At 40.6% G+C, this 27,835-nt stretch overlaps 1 protein-coding gene across 1 annotated transcript in view; it reads right to left on the bottom strand.

Moving 5' to 3' along the window:
* FBN2 (fibrillin 2) overlaps positions 1–27,835 on the bottom strand; it is a 183,559-nt gene that overhangs the window by 29,919 nt on the left and 125,805 nt on the right. Inside the window, exons 29-44 of the mRNA XM_009901310.2 lie at positions 27,277–27,399; positions 27,013–27,138; positions 26,208–26,333; positions 25,080–25,202; positions 23,638–23,760; positions 22,558–22,683; positions 19,787–19,909; positions 19,291–19,413; positions 17,498–17,659; positions 16,374–16,442; positions 12,536–12,661; positions 10,771–10,896; positions 10,074–10,226; positions 1,875–1,943; positions 1,287–1,412; positions 359–484 (exon numbers count right to left, since the gene is read on the bottom strand). Coding sequence (XP_009899612.2) covers positions 359–484; positions 1,287–1,412; positions 1,875–1,943; positions 10,074–10,226; positions 10,771–10,896; positions 12,536–12,661; positions 16,374–16,442; positions 17,498–17,659; positions 19,291–19,413; positions 19,787–19,909; positions 22,558–22,683; positions 23,638–23,760; positions 25,080–25,202; positions 26,208–26,333; positions 27,013–27,138; positions 27,277–27,399 — 1,950 coding nt within the window. The remainder of the gene's footprint in view (positions 1–358; positions 485–1,286; positions 1,413–1,874; positions 1,944–10,073; positions 10,227–10,770; positions 10,897–12,535; positions 12,662–16,373; positions 16,443–17,497; positions 17,660–19,290; positions 19,414–19,786; positions 19,910–22,557; positions 22,684–23,637; positions 23,761–25,079; positions 25,203–26,207; positions 26,334–27,012; positions 27,139–27,276; positions 27,400–27,835) is intronic.

Below are 27,835 nucleotides of genomic sequence, written 5' to 3'. Positions count from 1 at the left end.
CAGATGGCACACTGTATTGACTTTCATTATTCATTAATTTTACACAAACATGGTTTTACAATCTATTATTATAATTAAAACTAGACTCAAAATTTCTCAGAACTAAACCTGAATCACAGCAAAATTTCATTTTACAGGAAGTTCTTGCCCGTACCTCACGGGCAAAACTACTGTTACAATTTGGTTGGTACATCTGTAACATGAAAAAATTTTACCCTGTCTTTTCTTCCCTTCTACAGAGAAAAAGGACTATAAAGTAATAACTGATAGATAAACCAGCAGAATATGCAAGGTAACAGAAAAGAAATTACGCTTTTACCCTCCGAGACAATCATTAAAGACAAAGCCGGTTCCTTACCAGTGCAGGCACCATTGGGTGAAAGTTTATAACCAGCAGCACATTCACAACGGTAACTACCAGGACTGTTGATGCAATCTGCATTTCTCTGACAGAGGTTGTCTCCATTGCTGCACTCATCAATATCTGCAATACCAAGGGTTATGGCTCAGACATTAGAAACCATGAGACAGGTACTTCTACCGAGAATTTAGTCTGCATTTTCTTGTCAACAAGATGAATCTTCTGTCCTCAACAAAGCACAAATATACAGAACTTCAGCTTACTGTGTAGCTAATGCCAATGAAAAGCAAAATCAAGACAGCTTCTCATCCACAACACACTTCTTGGATTAAGAAGGAACCTACAAGTCCAACTAATTATGCAATGAAGTGGCTTTGTCAATTTAAATACCTGCATAAAGAAATTAGGTTTTGTACTAGGTAATTCTCCTCTTTATGTTTGAACAGAAACAGCAAGTAGCACAGTTTGTTAAGTTTTTTAAGGTGCACATGTCAGTACAGGACCCTTGAATACCAATGACAAAATTCCTACTGACTTCAGGGTGCACAAAACTTCACTATTAGCTGCTGTGATATCTCCACCTATTAAACTTCAAAGCAGCCACCAGAAAGAAAAAATCAGGGAAATTTTTCTAAGAATTTTAAGAACAAGAATTAAATTTCCTCCCTATAATAAAATAAAATAAAATGAAACTATGCTGTTTATTTTCTATTTAGAAGTCAGTGACCTGCTTGTCACAAAATACTGCAAATTTTATTTAGTGCATATGCATAGGTATAAAACACATCATAAACTGTTCTATAAAACTGAGCCTTCCAAAAACCCTGAGAATCTGTCTCTGATTTTGAAAAACATGTGAATTGGATGTTGCCCTTCCCTTTAAAATAAGCACACGTATGGGGGCTAAGTAGAAAATGCAAATCACCTTCACAGACCAAGAGCAGGTCATTGTAGTTGAATCCAGTGGGGCATTCACAACGGAAGCTGCCAATTTGATTGATGCAAACACCATTTGCACAGATCCCTGGGATTTCCTTACATTCATCAATGTCTGAAAGTGAGATGAGCTAGTTAAAGTACAGTACTTCATGGCTTTACATGCTGCGTGGATTATCTCTTTCACTGTGTTTGAAACTGAGTTGAGAAGTTCCTTTTAATCCACAGAAAATACATACAGGGTATAAATCTAAACATATGCCCAGAGAATATGTCAGAGAAAAGAAACTGTCTGAAGTCCAAGAAGTGATCAAAAACAGACTAAGTGTTAGACCAGATACAGACCTGCTATAAATGTGCAGAAAAATGCCATGGTATTTTTGAAATTGAAAACTTTTATCTTACGAATTAAGACTTAAAGCCATGAGCTAGGATGAAGGCTGAGAAAAAAGAGTTAACAAAACAGAGATATAAAAAATATAAATCAGAAAAAGTCTCACAGTTTATGTCACCACTGTAATCCCACAACAACCTTATGCAAAACATTTTTGGTTAAAGTAAGTTTAATGAAACTTACCAACAGCTCTTCCAGTATGAATGTCAAAAGTGAAGCCAGGAATATTCCCACATATGCTCTTGAATTCAGCTAGAGCAGAACACAGAACAATGTGTTTTCAGTCAATACTTTCCTAAAGTTAACACGAGCCAATTGCTTCCTCCTGTAGCAACTGTATTGAAAATTCAGATTACTAATATATGAATGCAACATGAAACACTAACTCCCACTTCTGTTTTGTCAAAAATTTCCAGACTTTTATGCATGAGTAAATGCCGGGTTTGGGAAAACACCACATTAATACTTTGCTTTGAACAGAATTCCATAATTTACCTTGTAAGGTTTATTCCTGATTACTTGACACCTGCACAGCTTACTGTATTTTATTTACACTACACTGTAGAGCAGAACACTGTTTTTAACACTGGACACTCTTTTAACACTGGACACTGTTGTTAAAGAATTCGATGCTCCAGAAAAGAGCACTGGTTTAGTATGCCCATTTTATATCCTCTTTTCCGGAGCACCTTGAGGATGAGAAATGCACAGCCTAAAGCATAAAATCAATGAAACCACATTTTCCATTGTCTGAAATTGAATGCATTTATAACATATGGAGAAAATTTCCCAGCACAAAATCTCTTAGTCCTTCCAGGATTAAGAGATCTTTATTTCTTCTGAAAAAGTATTTATTTCAAAACATCTGTGCTGGCATAAGATTTTACTGGTAAAACAGTGCTTTCCAGAAAAACATGTATTATATATTGTTGCAGTTTGAGCTGGGTGCCCCCCTGGTGTGTTCACTTCCTGTGTCCAGAAGTCCAGCCCAGAGGGATGGACACAGGAAATTGTGTGTATTTCCTACCATAATTCTTTGCACCACTGTAAGATCCAGTGCGGGGTCTAGCACTCTCTCTTTTTTCTTCCTCCTCTGCCAGCCGGTAACTGGGGGAGATGTCTCCTGGCTTTGGGCCTGGCTAGGCCCAAGGCACGGGGGGATGGGCAGTCTCAGGCCTGGCCAGCTGAGACTAGCCCAGCAGAGGGAGGGGCAAGAAGGAGCCCTGAGGGTCTCGGGTGTACCCTCAGGTGGGGATGGGATGCCTCTGTGTTTGCTTTGGGATCTTTCTTTGTCACTGCACTTTGGGTTTTCTGTAACATTCACTGCTTTCTATTTAAACTTTCATCACTTTTGCAATCCGTTTGTCTGAGTGTTTTTATTCCTGCCCGTGGTGGGGAGAGAGGGGGCTGCCTCAACCCAGCACATACATTTACAGTGCACTGATAAATTTTGATCTAGGTAGAAATATGAAAAATGACAGCTCAACTATAATAATATAAAATTTATACAATACTATCTGCAGAACTTTGTACTGAAAGCCTACTCATTTGTGAGAAGGGATAACCAGTCTGAATGCAGAGTCTGCTTTGTGTGTTTGCAAACAGCAACCATGCAGTGTCTTTTTAGATCATATCAGCATTCAGATTCTTCAGGAAAATCGCAACTATCTTTCAATATTATTTTTACAAACTACTGTTAAGATAAAATTCCAAAGCATATGGTAGATATTTGGACATTTGCAGCATTAAGCCAAGGCAAAATATCCATCTAATGAATGTAGATAAAATTTACAGAAGAGTCCCACTGCCATAAAATTAAAAGCAGTTCTCAAAGTGTAATATTTGGAGACTTCCATGAATACTTGGTTCACTGTTTGTGCTGCTGTGGACCTGTAGGAAGCCTATTATCTACCCAGTGTGAGAAAGTGTATGGAGTCTACCTTTACCTTACCTCTGAATGTGAAAAACAGACATATTATTAGGCATCGCTTCCAGCATCAGAAAAATGAAGGAGAACCTTCTCTTTTCCTGTGAGTAATAACCTTCAATCTGGAGGGTGAGAAGTTTATTTCTCTACTAGCTGTAGTTTGAGTTTCTTGATAGAATCTAAGCACTGGGTGCATAACTTGAATAATCCCTGTCTCCTTTACACCAAACATTTGTATTTATTAGAATTTCAGCAAACATAGTTGATCAGTGCTCAGAATTATATTCTAAGAATTATTTTTCTCACATTCAAATGTTCAGCAGCTTGGACCCCCACAAGTCCATGGGACCAGATGGGATCCATCCTAGGGTGCTGAGAGAGCTGGCAGATGAGCTGGCCAAGCCACTCTCCATTATTTTTCATCAGTCCTGGCTCACTGAAGAGGTCCCAGATGACTGGAAGCTGGCCAACGTGGTACCCATCCACAAGAAGGGCCGGTTGGATGAGCCAGGGAATTACAGGCCTGTCAGCCTGACCTCAGTGCCAGGAAAGATTATGGAACAGGTCATCCTGAGTGCAATCACACAACACTTAGAGGATGGCCAAGGGATCAGGCCCAGCCAGCAAGGGTTTAGGAAGGGCAGGTCCTGCCTGACCAACCTGATCTCCTTCTATGATCAGGTGACCCGCCTGGTGGATGTGGGGAGGCCTGTGGATGTAGTCTACCTGGACCTTAGCAAGGCCTTTGACACCGTTCCCCATAGCAAACTCCTGGCCAAGCTGTCAGCCCATGGCTTGGATGGGAGCACACTGCGATGGGTTAGGAACTGGCTGGAGGGCCGAGCCCAGAGAGTGGTGGTGAATGGTGCCACATCCAGCTGGCAGCCAGTCACCAGTGGTGTGCCCCAGGGATCAGTACTGGGCCCCTTGCTCTTTAACATCTTTATTGATGATCTGGACGAGGGCATCGAGTCCATCATCAGTAAATTTGCTGACGACACCAAGCTGGGCGCAGGAGTTGATCTGCTGGAGGGTAGAGAGGCTCTGCAGAGGGACCTCGACAGGCTGGACAGATGGGCAGAGTCCAACGGCATGAGATTTAACACATCCAAGTGCCGGGTTCTGCACATTGGCCACAGCAACCCCATGCAGTGCTACAGGCTGGGGTCAGAGTGGCTGGAGAGCAGTCAGGCTGAGAGGGACCTGGGGGTGCTGGTCGACGGTAGACTGAACATGAGCCTGCAGTGTGCCCAGGCAGCTAAGAGGGCCAATGGCATCCTGGCCTGCATCAGGAACAGTGTGGCCAGCAGGAGCAGGGAGGTCATTCTGCCCCTGTACACTGCACTGGTTAGGCCACACCTCGAGTACTGTGTCCAGTTCTGGGCCCCTCAGTTTAGGAAGGATGTTGACTTGCTGGAACGAGTCCAGAGAAGAGCAACAAAGTTGGTGAGGGGTTTGGAACATAAGCCCTACGAGGAGAGGCTGAGGGAGCTGGGGTTGCTTAGCCTGGAGAAGAGGAGACTCAGGGGTGACCTTATTACTCTCTACAACTACCTGAAAGGAGGTTGTAGACAGACGGATGTTGGTCTCTTCTCCCAGGCGAGCAGTACCAGAACAAGAGGACACAGTCTCAGGCTGCGCCAGGGGAGATTCAGGCTGGATGTTAGAAAAAAGTTCTATACAGAAAGAGTGATTGCACATTGGAATGGGCTGCCTGGGGAGGTGGTGGAGTCGCCATCACTGGAGGTTTTTAGGAGAAGACTTGACGGGGTACTTGGTGCCGTGGGTTAGTTGCTTGGGCGGTGTTGGATTGGTTGATGGGTTGGACGCGATGATCTTGAAGGTCTCTTCCAACCTGGTTTATTCTATGTATTCTATGTTCTTTGTTACTGTCCTGAAGGGTCAAACCCAAAGACATGCCCTCACACAGACAGTGGGTTAGGCACCTGTGAATGTGCAAACCTGGACACTTCCTGGGGTTCAGATAGCCATGTAGCACATGTAATTAACTTTGTAACACACCTGTGAACTGCATGCCTCTGGCCATGCTTGGATATGCCCCATCCTATAGGTTTAGTTAGCAGGTTTCTCTGTTACCAAAGGGCATTAATTGTCTTAGGACAGTATTTAAAACAGATGAGGCGGCCTTTGCCTTGTTCTCATCCAGCCAGCAACATGAACTAAATGCTGCTGGAGGAGCAGCTGAAGAGCCAGTCCTAACAGGCAACAACCATACCCAGGCCTTGCACCTGGACCAAGGCTGAAAAGGGAAAAGCTCCAAGAGAACTGAATCCCAGAAGAGCCATGGAAAGGCTACAGCCCAGCAACAGAGCACACAAGAGGAGAGAGGCCTCTAACCCTCTCTGAGCCAAGGGAAAGCTCCAGACTGTGAACTGGGCACAAGAGGAGAGAGGCCCTCCTAGCCCTTTCTGAGACAAAGGCAAGCTCCAATTATAATCACAGCATCTGGGAAGACACCAGACAGAGAAGCAAGTCGTGAGCATCTGGCTAGTCTGCTGCAGAATCCGTTTTGTGGGAAACTGCAGATGGCAGCACCTTTATTTCCAAACTGAATCACTGCATTGGAAATTCTTAGATCTCTGCTTGAATTGTTTAACTGTCTGTCTTCATATGTGAAATGTATCACTCACAACCGAGTAACAGAACCTGTAAATATACTTTGTAAGTAAGTTACAGCAGTGTTTGAAGATACCACTGCCACGAAATATGAAATATATAAAAATATAATTTTATTACACTTACTCCTGTATAGGCCAAGTAGGATCCAGTATTCACCATTTTCTTCTTTCTTCTGTCCTATTGTTTAATCACTGCTCAATGTCTACTGAGGTTATTCCTGCAGTACGGGATACTGGGCTATAGAGGTTCCTGCCACAGTGCTTTAACATCTAGTAATTTTCAGAGTATCCTTGAATGGTTTGAAGGGAGGGGGCATCCACAGCCTCCCTGGGCAACCACTCTTCTGGCTCATCACCCTCACTGTAAAGAATTTCCTCCTAATAGCCAGTCTAAATCTACCCGCTTCTAGCTTAAAGGCATTCCCTCTCATCCTATCACTACAAGCCCTTGTAAAAAGTACCCCACCAGCTTTCTTGTAATCCTTCTTCAGGTACTGGACAGCCACTATGAGGTCACCCCTGAGCTTTCTTCTCCAGGCTGAACATCCCCAACTCTCTCCCCTGTCCCAATAGGGGAGGTGTTCCAGCCTGCTGATGATCTTTGTGGCCCTCCTCTGGATCCTGCCAACCATTAAGTACCACTCTTGTGTTGGGGGTACCAGAACTGGATGCAGTAGTCCATATGAGGTCTCATGAGAGCACAGAGAAAGGGGAGAACCACCTCACTTATCTTGCTGGTCACAGTTCTTTTGATGCAGCTTCTGCATCTAGTCTTTTATATTAACAGATATAAGATCTGAAGGTTATAAAACATTTATTTTCTGCAAGGAATCTTATGTCATTTACTGCTGTCAGTGAACCTGTGAAACACATATTCGGTAAGAAGCTGGTCTTGCGTTCACTCCCTTGTTTCCATTGGTGATGCTAACCTACGCCTAACGTATCAGATCTGGGGGCAGTGAAGAAGAGACTCTGAGTGTTGCAGGTCTATTTTCATACTGTTCTATGCTACCTACATGTTCCATGAATTCCTTTTTTTTTTTTTTTCAGTTTGCATTGTGCAGAAAAAGATTAATTGTTAAGCATAAACATATGAAAAGGAAGAGTGAGCTCCGTTCACATGCGAAAAAAACAGGAGCAAATGCACTGATGTGAAGTTCATTTAGAGGAACAATATATTTCTCATCAGAGCAGAATAATGCTCTTAATGACCTACTGGGCTCCACCTAGCAAAGTGTTTAACATCAGTCTGTTATAACCCCTGACTGTGATTGACAGCCCCCCCCCCCAGATTTTAGAACAGCTCACTGTATCACATAAGTGCAGCTATTCAAGAATTCACACTTGGAACTTGTGTTTGATCTCTCACACAACCTCCTTTCATGGCGAAAAAGGTTTAACCATGTCTCCAAACACAGTAAAGGTATTTGTAAGAGCTCACAGTGCAATACTGAAATATTTCAGAAAATATTTTAACCCCGTAACTGCTTGCAGACTAAGTGGAGTTGTCTTAACAAATCTTTAAAACCTGCAGACTTTTTTTAGAACATCAATCTAACAATTTAAAAGGAAAATTCTTCTGTCCAAGAATATTAATTGCATGAATCCCTGCTAGTACTTTGCTATATTTTTCTCATTGTGTTGTCATCTTGCTGACAATTTGATGACAATGACTACTGGAAAGAATTTTAGGAGTTTCCTGTGACAGCAAACATGTATTTTCTCTCAAACTTATTTCCAGTTCTCATTCCTGGCTGCCAGGATCATTCCTTCATTCTCCCTCCTCCTAATTAAGAAAGAAAAGGAAGACACTGCATTTTTTCCAGTCCCATGTTCATCCTCTTTACTGTTTGTGTGGGGAATATCTTTCCTCAGTCATCTGCTGTTTAAACTATGCCACCAGGGTAAAGCACTTGGAATAAAAGTAATGACATTCTTTACACTAACATCACAAATGATGCAGCACCAGAGGTACATGTTTAGCAGCTGTAAACTTGGAGCAAAGTGAATTAAACAGTAAAATGTGTCTGCCCTAAAAGGACACATGATATTTTTAGCTTTATCCAGACACCTTTGCTCTATTTACAAATGTAAGAATCTTTTAATGAAAGCCAGGTGCTACTGTCAGGTTTCCAAGTTGATAATTGTTCTAACAATTATTTTTCTGAGTTGCGCATTCAAAGGTGTTCTGTTCCAGACAAGGAACTCCATAAAGACTAACTGAAAGAGAACTACACCTTATTATTTTCATGTGCCTTCATAAAAAGGAATTTTCACTTCTGTTTACAGTCCATTTCTTACTGAGCTTTTGCAAGTTCATCACCGTTGACAGAGAAGATGCAAAAGCAGCTGAGAATTATTTTTATGTGAGTCACAAGTGAAAAATCTGGAAAGGCAATACACTCAGTGATGAAACCCAGTCTTTTTGCTCTGACAGATTAAGATTACCAGGATAAATGTATCTCCAGATATGCAGTAACTAATTTATACTATTCTAAACTATCCTGGAAAACAGGCAGCAGGCATCTCTTACCAGCCAGTATTTTCAGCCTCAGTATTATTGCTCAGTGACCACTTTTCCAGAAACCTCCAAGTGGGAGTTCTGTTATGACTCATTCAGAAAACTTGCTTATGCCTACTGCAGCATCCTGGGGTGCCTTACCTACAAAAGCACGGATTTTTGACATAAATGTGGAATATTGTGTCCAGTTCTGGGCCTCTCAGCTCAAGGACAATGAACTGCTTGAGAGAGTCCAGTGCAGAACCACAAAGATGATTATGTGAGTGGAACACCTGCCTTATGAGGAAAGGCTGAGGGAGCTGGGTCTCTTTAGCTTGGAGGAGCATGAGGGATGACCTCATTACTGTCTGTAAATATGTGAAGGGCAAGTGTCAGGATGATGGTAGCCAGGCTCTTTTCAGTGATGTCCAGTGATAGGATGAGGGGCAGTGGGTGCAAGCTGGAGCATAGGAGGTTCCACATCAATACATGGAAAAACCTTTTCACTGTGAGAGTGACAGAACAGTGGAACAGCTGCCCTGAGGGCTTGTGGAATCTCCTTCTCTGGAGACATTCAAAACCCACCTGAACACATTCCTGTGTGACCTACTCTAGTTGATCGTGCTGTGGCAGTGGAGCTGGACTCGATGATCTTTTGAGGTCCCTTCTAACCCCTAACGTTCTGTGATTCTGTGAAATCTAAATAACTGAAAGTAATTCTATGTCCGTACCTTGGATGGACTGAAAGCCTTGGTGCTTGTCGGAAAGAAAGAATAAAACAACCACAACATACTAATTTTATAAAGCCTCATTATCACAAAAATGTTTAAATAATTACATGTACATACAGATACCTGTCTTATGAACATCATTTTAGTTATTGGGCTGACGTACTCCTGCTGTAGATGGGAAACTCAGTCTGTACTTTTCAGTTCTTTTTCTCACCTCAGCAGCACTGAGCATTTGTTCCGTTCCTCATGCCTTCAGGGGCAGATGACAGGGAAAATACGCATCTTCTTCTTATTTATTTATTTATTATTAAGGGGAATGATTGGTGTCATCACGCTGTTCAAGCTGTATCTTTCCACACAGTGTGGCGTGACAGTTCTTCCACTTTAAAAATATGGAGGAAATACCTATTCCTGCTGAGCAGACCAGCACTTAATTCAGTCAGTGACAGGATGGCAGCTTAATGCCACTCTGTTTTGGGAGTACAGCAAAGGTTTTGGGGGATGAAATGTTAACTTTAGATAATAGGTCAAAGGAGCAGACAAGCAAAGAACATAACAAGATCTGACAATTATAGTAGGCCTTACCTGTTCCTGGAGTTGGACATGGCTCACAAGGTTTGTTCCAGGCTTTCCCAATATTGTACGTACAGCAACACATCCTTTTGGTCACATTGAAAGGCAGTTCATTCTCACAGGAGGTTCCATTATGGTTTCGGTAGCAAAAGCTTTTCCTCATGTCTAGGTATGAGAAAAGAATCACTTATGAAGTAAACAACAAACTGACTTAGGTATATATCAACCCTTTACCAACATAGATTGTGGCTCCTTAACTCTGGCTTCTGAATGCAACTCAAAGCATATACATGTATGCATTTAAAAATAATTGAAGGAAATCTACAGTCTTTGTTTCAGACTTATGTAGAATTTGACACAGTCTCAATTTTCATTCAAAGACACAAATGGGGAAAAGGAAAACTCTCAAGGAATCAGAAACTCACTGTAGATGCTCATCAGAGACCTATTTGTATAGTAAACCCTACCACTTGAAAGTAAATAGTGCAAATAAAAGATTTCAGAGGTTTCTGTTAAGGAATAGGAGCATTTGAACATTGCATGTCAGTCACTGGGATCTCTTTCCTCACTATATTACATAACTGTCTTGGAGTTAAAGGCAGGGAAAATCTGTACAAAGCTTTACAACTGGCCTCATTTAAATGAAAGAGTCTGGCCCCAAAACAGTTTAATATTCAGTCAGTTCTGGTAAAGATAACATTTTGCATACCCATGCAGTTATGTCCTCCATTGACCTGCATGTATTCAGGTGGGCAAATGCAGGTGTAGTTCCCCAAGGTATTATAGCAGGTACCAGGACCACAGACACCAGGATGTGCAACACACTCATCAATATCTACAGACCAAGTGAAAACACTACAATTAAAAAGGGAAAAAAGGAGTAAGTCCTACCAAATATTTCTGAGAAATTTGCCCATAATAATTCACGGCAAGATAATAAATCTGCTTCATTTAGAGGCTAGCTGGGGAAGTACAGCTCAGATTTGGGTTAAATAGCTATTTTAACAGCTGCTGAAAAGTAATATTGTTAATCTCTACTAACTCCAGCTGGTGAAGTGCAAGAGAACATCCCAAATAAATTAAAAATTGTTGAATTTATCACTGAGATTTGGCACCTGTAGCAGTTTGGGCCAGGTGCCCCCTGCTGTGCCCACATGAGAAACACCTCCTGTGTCCCAATAGGGTCCAGCCCAGTGGGTGGGCACAGGAAGCCAGGTATTTCATCCCATAATTCCCTGCTCCCCTATAAGACATCAGCGGGGGTCCTGCACTTCCTCTCTTCTTCCCTTGCCACCACCTGGTAATGGGGGGGAGCTGTCTCGTGGCCTTTTTGGGCCTGGCCAGGCACAAGGCTGGAGGGGCTGGGGGGAAGGGCAATCTCAGATCTGGCCAGCTGAGATAACCCTAACAGGGAGGAGCGGTGGGGGGAAAGAGCGAGCCCTGGGGGTTTTGGGTGTACCCTCAGGTGGGGATGGGATATTTCTGGTTATGCTTTGGGATCTCTTTTGTCACTGTGCTTCTGGTTCTCTGTAAAACATTCACTGCTTTCCATTTAAACTTTCCACCACTTTTTTGCAATTCATTTGTCTGAGTTTCATTTTTTCGCCGTGGTGGGGAGGGGGTTGGCCTCAACCTGTCAAGGCACCTTGTGCCCCATCAGCTCCACAAAAGACATTCAACCTCTCTTCTCTCAGGAATGTTACTGTAACTTTTCATTTCTAATGTGTTAACTACTCCATAGAGAATGACTGAAGTACTCAGTTTAGAAACAGGCAGGCTGAATAAACACCACCTTGCTACTTTAACCTTGGACTTTCATATTTAAGGTATTTGGAGGGTAAGCCTTTTTTTCCCCATACAAATTTAAATATAAAACATGGTTTGGTGCGTTTTCTTCACCCAGGCTTAGCAAAGCCTTAGGATTCACAGGCTCTGTTTCAGAGGAGCCATTTTTCCCCCTCACATAATGAATGAAGAACTGGAAGCTGGCCTGCAACCCTCAAAATGAGTAGAAACTATAAAAGTTGCCATATTTTTTTGCCTTGTCAGGTTCTAACACTTATGATAAATCTCAAACACAAATAGAAGGAATAACTTTATTTCATGTTGTGTAAACTAAATGGCTACTCTAAAATATTGAGAAGAGGAAATCTTGTCTCAAAATACAGGGTGCCTAGTGAAATTAGCAGGAGATACAACATGCTGAAGTGAGAAGCCAGAAACCATGAATAATCACCTTAGTTTACTGAATACAAATAGCTGAGATCTATCATGTAGAAATAAACATTAGCATATTAAAGTGTTGCATTTCATGTTTTACATTAAACATACCCCTAGTGCCAAAACCAGTAATTTCAGAGAATATTTTAGATCAGGTTGGAGGTAATATATCCACACAGATTTAAGGTTAAAAATGACACTGCTTTTCATAGGAACAGAACTGTGATACAGAAGGAGGTTTCAAGGGACTAAACCTTCACAGATTCTTGTCTCTTCACTGAGGTAGTAGCCTTTTGGACAATCACACTGGAAGTTGCCAAAAGTATTGATGCAGTTGCCACCTTGGCAGAGACCTGGCAGTTCCTGACATTCATCAATGTCTGAAAACAGAGAACAAAACACATCGCATTTTCGTTCCAGAATGAAAAGAAACAAGATACTGCTAAGTAATTCCCTGAAATTGTACCAAACAGTAGCTTATAAACTGCACTTCATTAAAGCATAGATGAGATGATCATTCTCTTCCATTTTAATAGCTCCTCAATTAGAATAGAATAGAATAGAATAGAACAGAATAGAATAGAATTAACCAGGTTGGAAGAGACTTTTGAGTCCAACCTGTCATCCAACACCATCTAATCAACTAAAACATGGACCCAAGCACCCCATCAAGTCTCTTCTTAAACACCTCCAGGGATGGTGACTCCACCACCTCCCTGGGCAGCCCATTCCAATGGGCAATCATTCTCTCTGTATAGAACTTCTTCCTAACATCCAGACTAAGCCTCCCCTGGCACAGCTTGAGGCTGTGTCCTCTTGTTCTGGTGCTGGTTGCCTGGGAGAAGACACCAACACCCCCTGGCTACAACCTCCCTTCAGGTAGTTGTAGAGAGCAAGAAAGTCTCCCCTGAGCCTCCTCTTATCCAGGCTAAGCAACACCAGCTCCCTCAGTCTCTCTTCACAGGGCTTGTGCTCCAAACCCCTCACCAGCTTTGTTGCCCTTCTCTGGACACGTTCCAGCAAGTCAACATCTTTCCTAAACTGAGGGGCCCAGAACTGAACACAGGACCCAAGGTGTGGCCTAACCAGTGCTGAATACAGGGGCACAATGACTTCCCTGCTCCTGCTGGCCACATTAGTCCTGATACAGGCCAGGATGCTATTGGCCTTCTTGGCCACCTGGGCACACTACTGGCTCATGTTCAGCCTACTATCCACCAGTACCCCCAGGTCCCATCCTGCCTGGCTGCTCTCCAGCCACTCTGACCCCAGCCTGTAGCACTGCATGGGGTTGTTGTGGCCAGTGTGTAGAACAAGGCACTTAGATGTGTTAAATCTCATGCCGTTGGACTCTGCCCATCTGTCCAGCCTGTCAAGGTTCCTCTGCAGAGCTCTCCTACCCTCTAACAGATCAACACCTTCCCCCAGCTTGGTGTCATCTACAAACTTGCTGATGATGGACTCAATCCTCTCATCTAGATTATCAATAAAGATATTAGAGAGGATAGAACCCAGCACTGATCCCTGGGGCACACCACTAGTGACTGGCTGCCAGCTGGATGTGGCACCATTCACCACCACTCTCTGGGCTCGGCCCTCCAGCCAGTTCCTAACCCAGCACAGTGTGCTGCTGTCCAAGCCACGGGCTGACAGTTTGGCCAGGAGTTTGCTGTGGGGGACAGTGTCAAAGGCCTTGCTGAGGACCAGGTAGACCACATCCACAGCCTGCCCCACATCCACCAGGCAGTCACCTGATCATAGAAGGAGATCAGGTTAGTCAGGCAGGACCTGCCCTTCCTAAATCCATGCTGGCTGGGCCTGATCCTTTGGCCATCCTCTAAGTGCTGTGTGATTGCACTCAAGACGACCTGTTCCATAATCTTGCCTGGCACTGAGGTCAGGCTGACAGGTCTATAATTCCCTGGCTCATCCAACCAGCCCTTCTTGTGCATGGGCACCACGCTGGACAGCTTCCAGTCCTCTGGGATGTCTCCAGTGAGCCAGGACTGCTGAAAAATGATGGAGAGTGGCTTGGCCAGCTGATCTGCCAGCTCTCTCAGCACCCTAGGATGGATTGCATCCTGTCCCATGGACTTGTGGGGATCCAAGTGGCTAAGGAGATCTCTAACTACTTCCTCCTGGATCACAGGGGAACTATACTGCTCCCTGACTCCATCTGCCAGCTCAGGAGACCAGCTGTCTGGAAGACACCCTATCCTGCTATTAAAATTTGAGGCAAAGAAGGTGTTAAGTACCTCTGCCTTTTCCTCATCTTTTGTTACTATGTTCCCCACTGTGTCCACCAAGGAGTTAAGGTTGTCCTTTCCTCTCCTCTTGCTGTTAATATATTTATAGAAGGATTTTTTTTTTTCCTTCACAGCAGAGGCCAGTCTAAGCTGTAAATGGGCTTTTGCCTCTCTAATTTTCCTCCTGCATGACCTAGCAACATCATTAAACATTCCATGGGTTACCTCTCCTTCCTTCCTAAGATGATACACACTCTTTTTTTCCCCTTAATTTACCCAGAAGTTCATTGCCCATCCAGGCTGGCCGTCTGCCCCGGCGGCTCATCTTCCAGCACACTGGCACACCCTGTTCCTGTGCCTTCAAGAATTCTTTCTTGAAGTAGGTCCAGCCCTTCTGGACACCTTTGTTTTTAAGGGCTGTTTCCCAAGGTACCTTCTGAGTTAGTTCCTTGCATAACCCGAAGTTCACCCTCTGGAAGTCCAGAGTGGAGGTTTTGTTGCTGCCCCTCTTATCTTGACTGCATATTGAAAACTCAATTATCTAATGGTCACAGCCTCCAACCACCACATGTCCCAACAGCCCTTCTCTATTGGTAAAAAAAAGCCTTACCCCTGGTAGGCTCACACAGCAGCTGGGATAAGAAGCTATCCTCCATACACTCTAAGAACCTCCTAGACTGCCTCCTCTCTGCTGTGTTAAGTACCCAGCAGATACCAGGCAGGTTAAAGTCACCCATAAGAACAAGGTCTGGTGATCCTGAGACAGCCTTTAGCTGCTTACAGAATAATTCATCAACCTCATCCTGGTTGGGTGGTCTATAACAGAATCCAACAAGGATGTCTGCCCTTTTGGCCTTCCCTCAAATTTTCACCTACAGGCACTCAACCAGATCATCCTTGATCTCTAGTTCCATGGTGTCTAGAGCCTCCCTGATGTACAGATCCACCCCTCCACCCCTTCTCCCTTGCCTGTCTCTCTTGAAGAGCCTGTAGCCATCAATTACAGTGCTCCAGTCATGTGAGTCATCCCACCACGTCTCTGTGATGGCAACTACATCATAACTTTCCTGCTGTAACAAGGCTTCCAGCTCCTCTTGTTTGTTACCTATGCTTTGTGCATTAGTGTACATGCACTTCAGCTGAGCTGCTGGTTTCACCCCTGACTCCAGCTTACCACCCTCAGACTCCTGTCTGGGGGTAATGGATTCAGCCCCTTTCCCCTTCAAATCTAGTTTAAAGCCCTGTCAATGAGACCTGCCAACTCCCTTCCTAGAACCTTTTTCCCTTTGGTGCCATAGAAAGTTCCCCAAGATCAAAAAAAACAAGATCAAAAAACCCAAAATTCTTTAGGTAGTATCAGTCTCTGAGCCACTTGTTAATTACAGCTGCTGACCTGTTCCTTTTGGTATTCCTTCCTCAGGAACATTTCAGCTTGATTGAGTCTATGGACTTCAACTTCCAGTATTGTTTACAGGTTTTTGGCATCTAATCCCTCATTCCAGTACACTCTTTGGAACCAGAGTTTCTTTGTCAGTGAGTACTTCCTGAAACTTATACCTTCAACTGATACGCTATCGTTTACTTATGACTACAGGAGCCAATTCAAGAAAGAAGGCACACGAAAGTTATGAAGCAGCTTATTTTCCTACTGAAACATTGTTTTACTTCTTTGATATTCTTTTACAGTATGCCTTTTCATCCTGTTGCTGTCCAAGTCATATTAGCAGAAGGTTTTTCTTTGAACTAAATGCAATGACTTCTGCGAAATACATTTCCTGTAGGCATATCTCCAAAGATTACATTTTTTATTATTACTTGCCATCACAGTCATTTACAATACACTTACCTTCTAAAATAATAGTGATGGGATTTGGTCTGAATCCTTCTCCCCCTGGACAAAGGGTATTATATTCCGCTAAATTATAACAAGAAAGAGCCCATCAGTCATATGAAGAATAGCAACATAAACACAAAATTTAATTTGGTATTTATGTTGTCTTCCCTATAATCATTGGGTTTCTGCTTGACCAATTCACATTAAATAATCAAGGGCATCAGATTAGTGGTAAAGCAAGATAAGATGATGAATTCTGCTTAAAACCTAACAATAACCTCAAACACTCTTGAGGTATGCACAATGTTGTTTTCTCCATACAGTGCCTTTATAAAGGCATGTATTTTCTGGTTTAATTAGTTCTTTCATGTGACATATATAATAAACCATCAATAAAAACCTGAATTCTTCTTAATACAAGACCATTAAGAACAACATGCTTGACATTCCTGTTACATTATTCAATCATTCATTCAAAGAACTTAAAAAAATTCTACAAAATTGCTATCAGGTAACAGTTTTGAAAGTACTCAAGGGTGACACAGAAATAGTTATCCAAGAGTTACCAACACTCTCCTTCAAGAACTACTGCAGCTTTGCAAATTAAAGGTACAATGAGTTGTAAGCATTATTAATTTCTTTATTTTCCTACCAACACGGAGCTGTTGAATATAAATTCCTCGTAGATGTATGCAATCCATTCAATTCTTAACATACAAACACCTACACACTGCTACCTTAATTTTATTTAGGGGCAGCAGGGAGAGAAAGAGGGAGAAAACCAAAAGCAAAATAAGGGTCCAAAACTATGCAAAATGCATGGGCATTATCCAGTCGGAAATGCCTTCTAAAGTTAGCACTTATTTATTATTCTCACTTATTGTGAGAATAGGCACCCAGTGAGTCAGAAGTTTGAAGGTCACATCTTCTGATACTTAGGTCCACACTTCTTCATCATGCTTGTGATAGCAGCAAGACTTATAACTGTGACAGAAAACTGCCTCATAAAGAAAACAATTTTATTAAGTTAAAAAATGTATAGCCATACAGTAAAAGATTTCAAATACTTTTTTGCACACCTTGTTAGAAGCTTCTCTAATAAAAGGGCAGGGGGAAAATAAGAGAGCATTCCTTACTGCTGTTTACAGGTGGACACGTCTCACAGGGGTTTCCCCAAGCCTTTCCCAGAGAGCAGCAGCAGGAAGAACGACTCACTCCACCCCCAATTTCAGTGTTGCAGGACAGGCTCCCATCCCCTCGTGGTCCATACTTCAAGTAGCAATTCCCAACACGGTTATCTACACATAAAGCATATATATCTACAGCTGTACATAATGATCCAGAGCAGGAGGCATCCATTTTAACATTTCATATTTAGAAGCAGAAACTTGGATAACATTATGCTCTTAGAGTCACTGGCAAACTAAAACACTGATGTACACCAGGAGTTACAAATAATGAGAGAGACTGCAGGGAAACTGGGCAGCTTCAGCATCTGAAGCACCCAGAGAAGAGTTTACAATGTCTTCTTGTTCTTTAAGAATGGAAAGTAACTAGCAGTGAGTATTCCCAAGGCCCACATATTCTACAAAAAAAATTCACTACCTCACCATAAATGCACACTGTTGTAAAGCTAAAATACTCAGTTAAGAATTGAATGGCAACATCTAATGTATTCTGTATCTCTAAGCCTCTAAATGAAAGAGAGGAAACTTCAAGCAGGACATCTTTTTTCTGCCACAGGCAAGATTTACTGGAGATCACTGACCAGCATCTGTTAGAGGGCAAGTCTTTTTCTTTTTTTCTTTTTCTTAAGACAATGTTAGAGGAAAATAAAATGAACTGCCTTTTCAAAAGGTGCATCCTGTTCTTGTGGATTTGAGCTTGAACAACATAAATGCAGTCATTGTTAAATGCAGTCGTGAGAATAGCTATCTCCTGTTCTCAGAGCAACTGCTTGCTTCTCTCCATTTGTGACAGTGAAAGACATCTGCCTTTTTAGAAGAGATCTGGCTTCATTCTTCTTGAGAAAGGTAAATAATAATGACCTTTTGGGAGTAGGCTTAGGCCAACCTCAGGCCCGTTAAGAACAATAACAGATGACAGACCTTGGAATGAAGGCAAAGCCTGGTATTATCTAGCTGAATACTGATACTGAGGCCATCAAGAGTTTGAGGCTTCAGCTTACTCCTCACAAGAACTGTCTTGACATGGTACCATATTTCTGTTTCTTCTGAAAGGAACTGGAATTCAAATGTCTCCACCTTTTCTTGATCAAGCATGCAAAAGATAATGTGATTAAAGAGACCCAGAAGCTACTGACAAGAAGCTTTTTCAAGCACTTGTACATTACAGAAGCAAGAAACTTTCATTCTTCTTGGTGAGGTCTACTAGACTTGGTGGTTTCTCTTTTTTATTTTTCTTAATGGCTAAAATGTTAAAGTGAAAATCAGCTAATGTTTTACCATGTGTCAGTAACAGAAACATTACTGCAAGTCAAGTGAAAATTGCAGTCCTAACACTATAAAGGATCTGAACTTCTTCCCTCTTTGGACTGTGTAAGTCAGTAGGCATACCCAAGGCATACCAAATCTATAACCAGAACTAGTATAGCTGTAGTGGGATGGCAACTCTCTCTGTTTCCACTTCCCATGCAATTTAACCTTCTGAAAATATTACAACTGAGAACTGCTGCTGCAAGAAAGAAAGTTCAAATTGAGAACTGTTAACTGTCACAAGAATGGAAATGCAGGTAAAGTATGTTTTGACAAATTAAGAGGTGTATAAACACCATCAACCAGCTAAAATAATTAACTCCACCTCTAGAAACTATATACACCATGTGGAAGTATAGGTTATCTATCTTGCTGCACTCGTTTGCATCAGAGAGTCACCTTGGCTGTTATTTCTAAAGGTAGCTTTTACTTACCTACACAACCCACTCCTGTAGGATTCAGCTGGAAGTCTGGAGGGCAATTACACTCATACCTTCCAGGAGTATTTACACAAAGACCATTAACACAATGAATGGGATCAGCACATTCATCGACATCTAAAATAGGAAGGTTACATGCATGAATCTCCTCACTGGACAGAAAAGAAGAATAAATTCCTTTTTTTAATACAAAATGGGCATGAAAATTTGAAATGCAAGTAAATTTTAGCTGAAATGGATCAAAAGTTCTACTAATAATTTGTCACACGTTTAGAAATATCCATTGTGCAAACATGCATTTAAGAAGCCATTCTTTTTGTTATATTCTCAATGCAGAGCATGCATTTTTACTTATGTGTTGAGTGGGGGAAAAAAGCACTCTCATTGTAAGAATATACAATGCACCTTTTGTGCGTTCATCTTTAAATTACCTTGGTGCAATTTAAAGTAAAAGCAAGTATTGAGAGATTTCTGAACAGAAGATATATACCTGTACAGTTACCCCCTGTTCGATCCAGTTCATAGCCATCATCACAGATGCAATGAAACATTCCAGGTAGATTATTACAGGTACCAAACACACAGATGTTCTGGAAGGAGCATTCATTGATATCTGAAGGAAATGTCAGTAACAGAAAGTTATGTAACATTACCATATCAATATTGCAATAGTGTGCTGCACTACTAAAAGCAAATGAAGACACATGTAACTTAAAAAAAATAAATTTGAAACCGAATTATCACTATTTGGTTTTATGTAGCATGCCAGAGGCAGGGATTTGTGAAGCATTCTCCACTAAGCTATTTGATACTTATTCCTGTTTTACATAGAGTAAAACTAAAACAAAAAGGCAAATCTGACTTTTCAGGATTCAAAATGTCAAAAAATCAAAGTATTCCTTTCAAAATGTGCATTCAACAGAATGAAGCACAATGCCATGAGAAAAAGTGTCTGTAAGTTCTTAGCTCAGTCTGCAACACTTCTTACTAATGGCAAGTTAAGATTTTAAAAACACCATTCTCAGGGAAGGAAAAAAAATACCAACAAGAGAGGGAGTATGTACCAGAGGTTACTAATATCTCCTTGTAAAAAGAATATAGGGAAAAGGAATAAAGGAAATACAAATTAGCTGTGAGTTTTTCAAGGCCACATTAAACCATTTATATAGAAACTACATGCAGGTGAGCTAAAACACGTGTAAAGGACTGTGTGTGTGCTCGTGTAAACCGAAGATGAAGTTTAAAGACAGTGGCAGAAAATTAGACATTAAACAGAAATCAGAAAATTTTGTCAACTGCAGTACTAGTAACAGAGTGAATTATTAACAGGACAGAGTGCAAAGTCATGGTTTTAAACAGAAACTATAAAGGACTTCTGATCTGACAGTAAGTGAGATAAGAGGGCAAAAAACCCAACCCTGCATGTACTGTCTGACAGCAAGACTTTTAACTGACCAAAATAAAGCAGCTGTGCAAAAGGCTAATACAACTCTAGCATACATTACTGCACTGTTTTTAGCAGAGACAGGGAAGAGGAAAACATTAATATCATTGTACAATGCATAGCTAAATCTTAATTTTAAATTCTGTGTACAGTGCTCTGCTCAAGAGCAATGAACTGAACCTATATGAGGTGAAAAAATAATGAAGTGCCTATTTTGATCTTGGCTTGTTTGCCTTAGCCAAAGCTTGAGAAGTGATAGAATGCCTTTACAGGAATATAAGAGAAGTGACAACAGTTGAGGGGGAGAGAGATATAAATTTTAAAGGAAAATTAAACTTAAGATAAATCCCTAATGCTCAGCAGTCCTGAGTAAACTTAAATCGAAAATAAATGGAAGTACCTTGGAGTACAGCCATGGAATGACCTCCAAATAAGTTCATGAACATAAATTGTGTTCAGATAAGCTTTATAAAATTATGGGAAAAGAGTGTGTCATTCAGAAGCTAATGGATATATCTCAATGGATTTCTGAATAAAGTGGATGATTTATTTGTATTAAAATTGTTGGATTAAATTCATGCTTTGGATTTTGCCCCTTGGTTGGAGAAATCACCTAATCAATTACCGAATCAACTTTAAAAAAAGCCAAACCCCAAAGATAACTTTTCTTAAGTAGCCAGCAGCTAGATCTTCTAGCACTCCAACAGCACTATTAATAGCATGTGCAGAACGCTTTCTGAGCTGTGTTGGAATCACAGCAATATCTCAATATACCAAATGTTTTTCTGAAATTCTTCCATTTATTTTTCAGAGAATCATTGTGGACCAATTGAAAAGCCAAGTGCTGGTGACACACTGTCCCAGGAAGCAGAATCATATTGTTTTCCAAAACACTGATTGGCTGATATCTGTATGGGGATTTTTATTAGAACACTGGCATTACTAGTTCTGACCAAGTTGCACTGAGAAATTCATTAAAGATGAATGACAATATTTGATATCTGTTAACAGATCTGACCAAGACAGTTGTGCAGCTAGTTTTTCACAAGCATCTGTATATCTAGAGCTAGAAGTCTGTTTCATACATTTACTCTTGAATTTTAAATATTACATTTTGGAATCTATTTTTCTCTGTCTTACCAGGAATTTATTTCCTAAGACCTTATGAGGTTTCCACCATTAAGTATGGAGTAAGTTAAAAAGCTTTGCAGCATCACCTAAAAAGACTTTATCTAATACACAGTTAGCTTATATTAACAAAACAAAACAAACCCCAAACAAAAACCCCAACATGGAACTGAATTTGCACTGGACTAAGAGATAATTCCATTTACATTTCAGATGATTTAGTACTCTATTTAGAATGAATGGTAATGATTAAAAAACCCTCTAATATGTGTTTTAAGGAGTATTCCAATTTTGTCAAATATATCAGTGATTTTCCTACTTTAATTTTCCAGAAAACACTGATTTTAAAATAAGACCACCAAATGCAGTTTGTGTCTCCTGCCTAGACATACTAAACAATAAAACAGTGATGAACACAACATATATTTCTTACACTGTATATTAGCAGCTGAAAGAAGAGAAATAATTTGAACAAAATTGCTGAGCCAAACCTCTACTTGTAGATCTCTGGAGGAAAGCGAGGAGAACTTCATTTTAAGATTAAATCTACCTTCAACATAATTAACACTAGCACTGCAGGTGGCTGAATACTCTGCTTTCAGGTCCAGGGCCTTGCAGCATTTCCTATTGTTTGCTATATAGCAGCCATTCCAAACAGAGAAAACAAACTTGAAGTAGCAGTTGCTTACCTTGGCATGACCTGCTGTCTGAGGTAGGAGTGAATCCCATCTCACACTCGCAACGGTAGGCACCAGGGAGATTCAAACACTGTCCATTTTCACACAGATGAACATTTCCTGCACACTCATCAATATCTGAGCGAGACAGAAGGTTTATTTGAAAATAAATTTCACTAGCAAATACTTATACTATAATCCTGATGTTCAAAATAATAGTGTTGTTTAGTATTGTAGATATAAAACATTTAAACCTGAAGACAAAGTAAACTGAAAGAATGCAGAAAACATCATGTTATTTCCAAAATTATTCCTTTTACTCTGCCATGATTCCTTATTCCTTGTCTATCATTAACAGATTTATTTAAGTAATGCAAGGTTTGTTAGCTTTGACAAAGAAGCTAAATATTTTGCTTCCAAAGTAAAAATTTTGCCTCTTGGTATATATTGCTGTGTTATTTTGACATAAAACAAATTCAAAGGCAACTTTTTGTAAGTGAATCATATTTTCATATGAACTTTAGAAAATATTCCTTGAGGATTATGAACACTACAACGATTCAGGATTCTTCTAATATGCCTCAAAAGTGACTTTTTAAAAGAGCTGTAAAAGAGCAGCATGACAAAGAAAGGCACTCACTACTGCAGTCATTATAAGGACTTATAATTTTTTTTATATATGCCTATGAATGTCCAAAAAAATTTCAGTGTACCTTCTTCATTTTATTAGGCAATTTCTAGAACTCCATCTGATTTTCAAAACACAGATCTGAAGCAGTGTGTTAATGATACAGATGAAAGTTCTTGTTCATTAACCACAAACATGAAACACACAAGCTGATAATATTTGAATGTCTTTGCTCTGAAATAAAAACCCTTACAATACTCATCAAGAAACTGTCTTGCTAAGGTGAATTTAATAATGATGCATAGCTTCTAGGTATTTGATTATCAATTAGGATGCATTCCTTCAAACCTAGCCTCCAAGACAGGAACTGTAACAGTGAGCAGCAGATGGGGAGAATCCCATCTGAAAAGACACTTCTGTTATTTATTATCTTGCACTTTGGGTTAGATCTAATTTGTTCTTACCCGAACAAGTAAATCCATCCCCAGTGAATCCCTCTGTGCATGCACACTGGTATGACCCTGGAGTGTTCACACACTGAGCATTCACGCTGCATTGGTGGGTCCCATTGGAGCACTCATCAAGATCTGCACATCATGGGCAAAACAGTGAGAACAGAAACAGAGTAGTTAGTATACCTGGCTGACTACTTACTGTCAAGCTAACAAGTGCAAGAGCAAAGATGATTTATGTCTTCATAATTATATATAGTTATCATTAGAAGATATGGGGTTAACCTATAGTGATTTCATTTTGATACAATTTCCTTTAAATTAAAATACATGGGATTGGGTAAAATGTTTCCAAACAACATATGGAGTTCTGCTTTCTCATGATCTGAATGCTAATATCCTGTTAAAGAATCCCAAATGAGTTAAAAGCCCAAGAAACCAAAGAAATCAAGGTGAAAATTTGCCATATATTTGGATAGCCTTCTCAAGTAACAGAAAAATGTCACAACAATGTAGCTCCATGAAAGTTTATGCAACCTCTCTTATTTATTTGGATGTCAATTTGGATGAAAAAAAAAAGGGAAAAAGAAGAGATATTCCTTCCCCTCAAGGCATGTCTGATGGGAACAGCCATCCTCTTTTTTTGAAAAGAGGCAAAGAAAAGGGAAGAAAAGAGAAGTAGCAGTTTGGTCTAGGTGCCCCCTGCTGTGTTCATATGAGGGACACTTCCTGTGTCCCAAAGGAGTCCAGCCCAGTAGGTGGACACAGGAAGCCAGGTATTTCATCCCATAATACCCTGCTCCCCTGTAAGATCTCAGTGGGGGTCCTGGCACTTCCTCTTTTCTTCCCTCGCCGCCACCTGGTAACTGGGGGGAGGTGTCTCCCGGCCTTTTGGGCCTAGCTAGGCACAAGGCCAGGGGGAAGGGCAATCTCAGATCTGGCCAGCTGAGACTAGCCTAGCAGTGGAGGAGGCGGGGGAAGAAAGAGCCCTGGGGGTTTTGGATGTACCCTCAGGTGCAGATGGGATGTCTCTGGGTGTTCTTGGGATCTCTTGTCACTGTGCTTCTGGCTCTCTGTGAACATTCACCGCTTTCAACTTAATTTTCTACCATTTTTACAATCTGTTTGTCTGTGTTTCATTTTTGCCTGTGGTGGGGAAGGGGTCAGCCTCAACCCATCATGGAAGTGAAGCAAAGGGAAGAGAAGAATAGAAAAGGAAATAAAAGAGAAGATATGAAAAAGAAGAGGAAAGAAAGGGAAAGGGAAAGGGAAAGGGGAAGGGGAAGGGGAAGGGGAAGGGGAAGGGGAAGGGGAAGGGGAAGGGGAAGGGGAAGGGGAAGGGGAAGGGGAAGGGGAAGGGGAAGGGGAAGGGGAAGGGGAAGGGGAAGGGGAAGGGGAAGGGAAGAAGAGAAGATAAAGAAAAGGAGCAAAGATTTATTTCCTGGTTTACTTACCAATACATTTAATGCCATTTCCAACCCACCCTTTTCTGCAAGTACATTTAAAACTTCCTGGTATATTGACACATGAAGCATGCATGTCACAGTTGTGAGCACCAATTTCACACTCATTCACATCTATAAGTGCAAAATAAACTATTAGTATTTACATCAGTAGGGCCGCACTATTAAAATTTATGTTGTTTTTACACATTCTTAGTTCTGCTGTGCAGGTGTTCAATTATTTTAGAAACAAATCTTCAAAACTACAGAATAATTTAAGCAAATTACCTCATATTATACATGAATAAAAAATGCTGACTATTGTATTTTCATTTTGTCCTTTGTAAACATGACAAAATTAGTTTGCTTTTCAGTTTGAAATTAAAGCTGTTTTCCAGACATATTAAACATACCAATCTTTAGATGTATAAAATGTGATGAGACATCTGGGTGCACTGGGTTCAGTTATAGAAATTATTATGAGATTTTGATATTATGACATTTAAAAATGATACATGATTTTAGTAAAAAATTACTGAAGACAAAATTAGGGGAAAAAAATTGTCACCGTTCCCAGAGAAACAGGTTTGGATGAAACCATGCAGAAGACATCAATCACAGAAACTTCTTGAGTTTGCAATTGACTATGATTCTTTAAAATTTGTTAGCATGTGTTGAAGGATAGTATATACTTTCCCTTCCGTATCATCATCTCATTTAATTCTTGCCTTCTACTTCATTTCCTTTTGTCCTGTTCTTTTGACTACAGGGTCACTTCCTGCAGCTTTATTTGACAGATGAGTTCATACCTTAAATATGTACAACAAACAAGTACTGATAAATTACTTCCATGCAGTTTTGTCCACCCAAGCTATGTTTTGTACCACAGATATTGCCCAAATCTATACCAATAAAAGCTTTGCTTTTAAAATTACAGTTATGGTAAGGGCCTCATATATTATTGGTCAAGGAATCTACCTTTTCAGACTCTGGATACATGGCAACAAACGTAACATGCTTACTCTTACATTTACTATTCCTTACAGATACCAGCTCCTCACTTGTGTGTGTCTTTATTGCACCCAAAAACCAACAAAGATATCTGCACACCATGACATAAACGTTGGAAAACTGCTTTACCTGTACATCCAGTAGTTCCTTTCTTGACTGAATATCCCAGCTGACAGTGACAAATGAAGGATCCTTTAGTGTTTTCACACTCCCCAAACATACAGATGTTGGAGTTCAAATCACATTCATTCACATCTGTGAGTGCACATAAATGTAATTTAACAACATACTTCACCTTTTTGGAATACTTTTATTCAGGTAAAAATACCATAAACATTGACCACCCCTATGAACAGTGGCATTTATTAATTTTCATCGTAATACAGTTCAGCCATTTCATTCTGCATTCTTTTAACTCCCAGAAAACAAGTAATGATGAGTGTGTAGTCTAAATATCACTGTGTTTTCTAATTAGTTTGGAATTATAATTATTGGATTATGATGTCAATTACTGCTTACAAGAATGAATATAAAGCATTTTAAAAAAACATTTCCTTGATACCTTTATTTTTGTTTCCTTTATAGTTACTCACAGTAACTTTCTGGAGTTAAGGGAGTAACCTGACATTTACAAGAGACAGCAAAATGCTGGGAGATTCAAATAACATCTCCTCAATAGAGATGTTTTAAAGAAATCATATCATTGCAATTGAATCACTTATATTTATAGAACTATGTGATTTGATTTGCCTTTATGGATTTCTAAATTTTTTTCCTACCCTTCCTGATGTCAACAGTGATAAGCAAGAAAGATCCACAGATTTTTCTTCCCCAAAGTTTCAATACTCACTTTAAAGGACTCCACAAAACATCTTAAAATATCAGCTGCAGGCTTTTTATACTTGCATTTAATTTGGTACACACAGCTACTTACCAACACAATTCTTCATGTCTATGGAAGCCATAAATCCATCATAACAGAGACAATGAAATTCCCCTGGAATATTTGTACATTGCCCACCATCACAAATACCTGGATTATTTTCACATTCATCAATATCTGGAAAGAAGGGAAAAGGAAAAAAAAAAGGCAAGCAGGTAATAATTCTGTCAGTCTGGTATAGATTGACTGGAAGAACACCAAGTTCATACCAGACAAAAGACATGATGCTGGAATTTTTATAATATTAAAACCTACCTGCACATGTCCTGGCATCTGGCATTAGAGCATAGCCATCACTGCAGCTACATTCATAGCTGCCTTCTAAGTTAGTGCAATGGGTGTCACAGCCTCCATTACTTATCATACATTCATCAATATCTGTGGAAACAACATTAGTAGCAATAGTCTATTTTTACAAGGAAAAGTTATCCTCTCTTGCCATTTTACTTGTCATAGAATAGAATAGAATAGAATAGAATAGAATAGAATAGAATAGAATAGAACAAACCAGGTTGGAAGAGACCTTCAAGATCATCATGTCCAACCTATCATCCGACACCACCTAATCAACTAAACCATGCAACCAAGCATCCTGTCAAGCCTCGCCCTGAACACCCCCAGCGACGGTGACCCCACCACCTCCTCAGGCAGCCCATTCCAGTGGGCAATCACTCTCTCTGTGTAAAACTTCCTCCTAACCTCCAGCCTAAACCTCCCCTGACGCAGCCTGAGACTGTCCTCTTGTTCTGGTACTGGTTGCCTGGGAGAAGAGACTAACCTCTGCCTCACTACAACCTCCCTTCAGGTAGTTGTA

Source organism: Dryobates pubescens, chromosome Z, assembly GCF_014839835.1.
Source record: "Dryobates pubescens isolate bDryPub1 chromosome Z, bDryPub1.pri, whole genome shotgun sequence".
Taxonomy (NCBI): Eukaryota; Metazoa; Chordata; class Aves; order Piciformes; family Picidae; genus Dryobates; species Dryobates pubescens.
The sequence above is the reverse complement of the archived record's forward strand: the minus strand, read 5'-3'. Positions and strand labels throughout refer to the sequence as shown.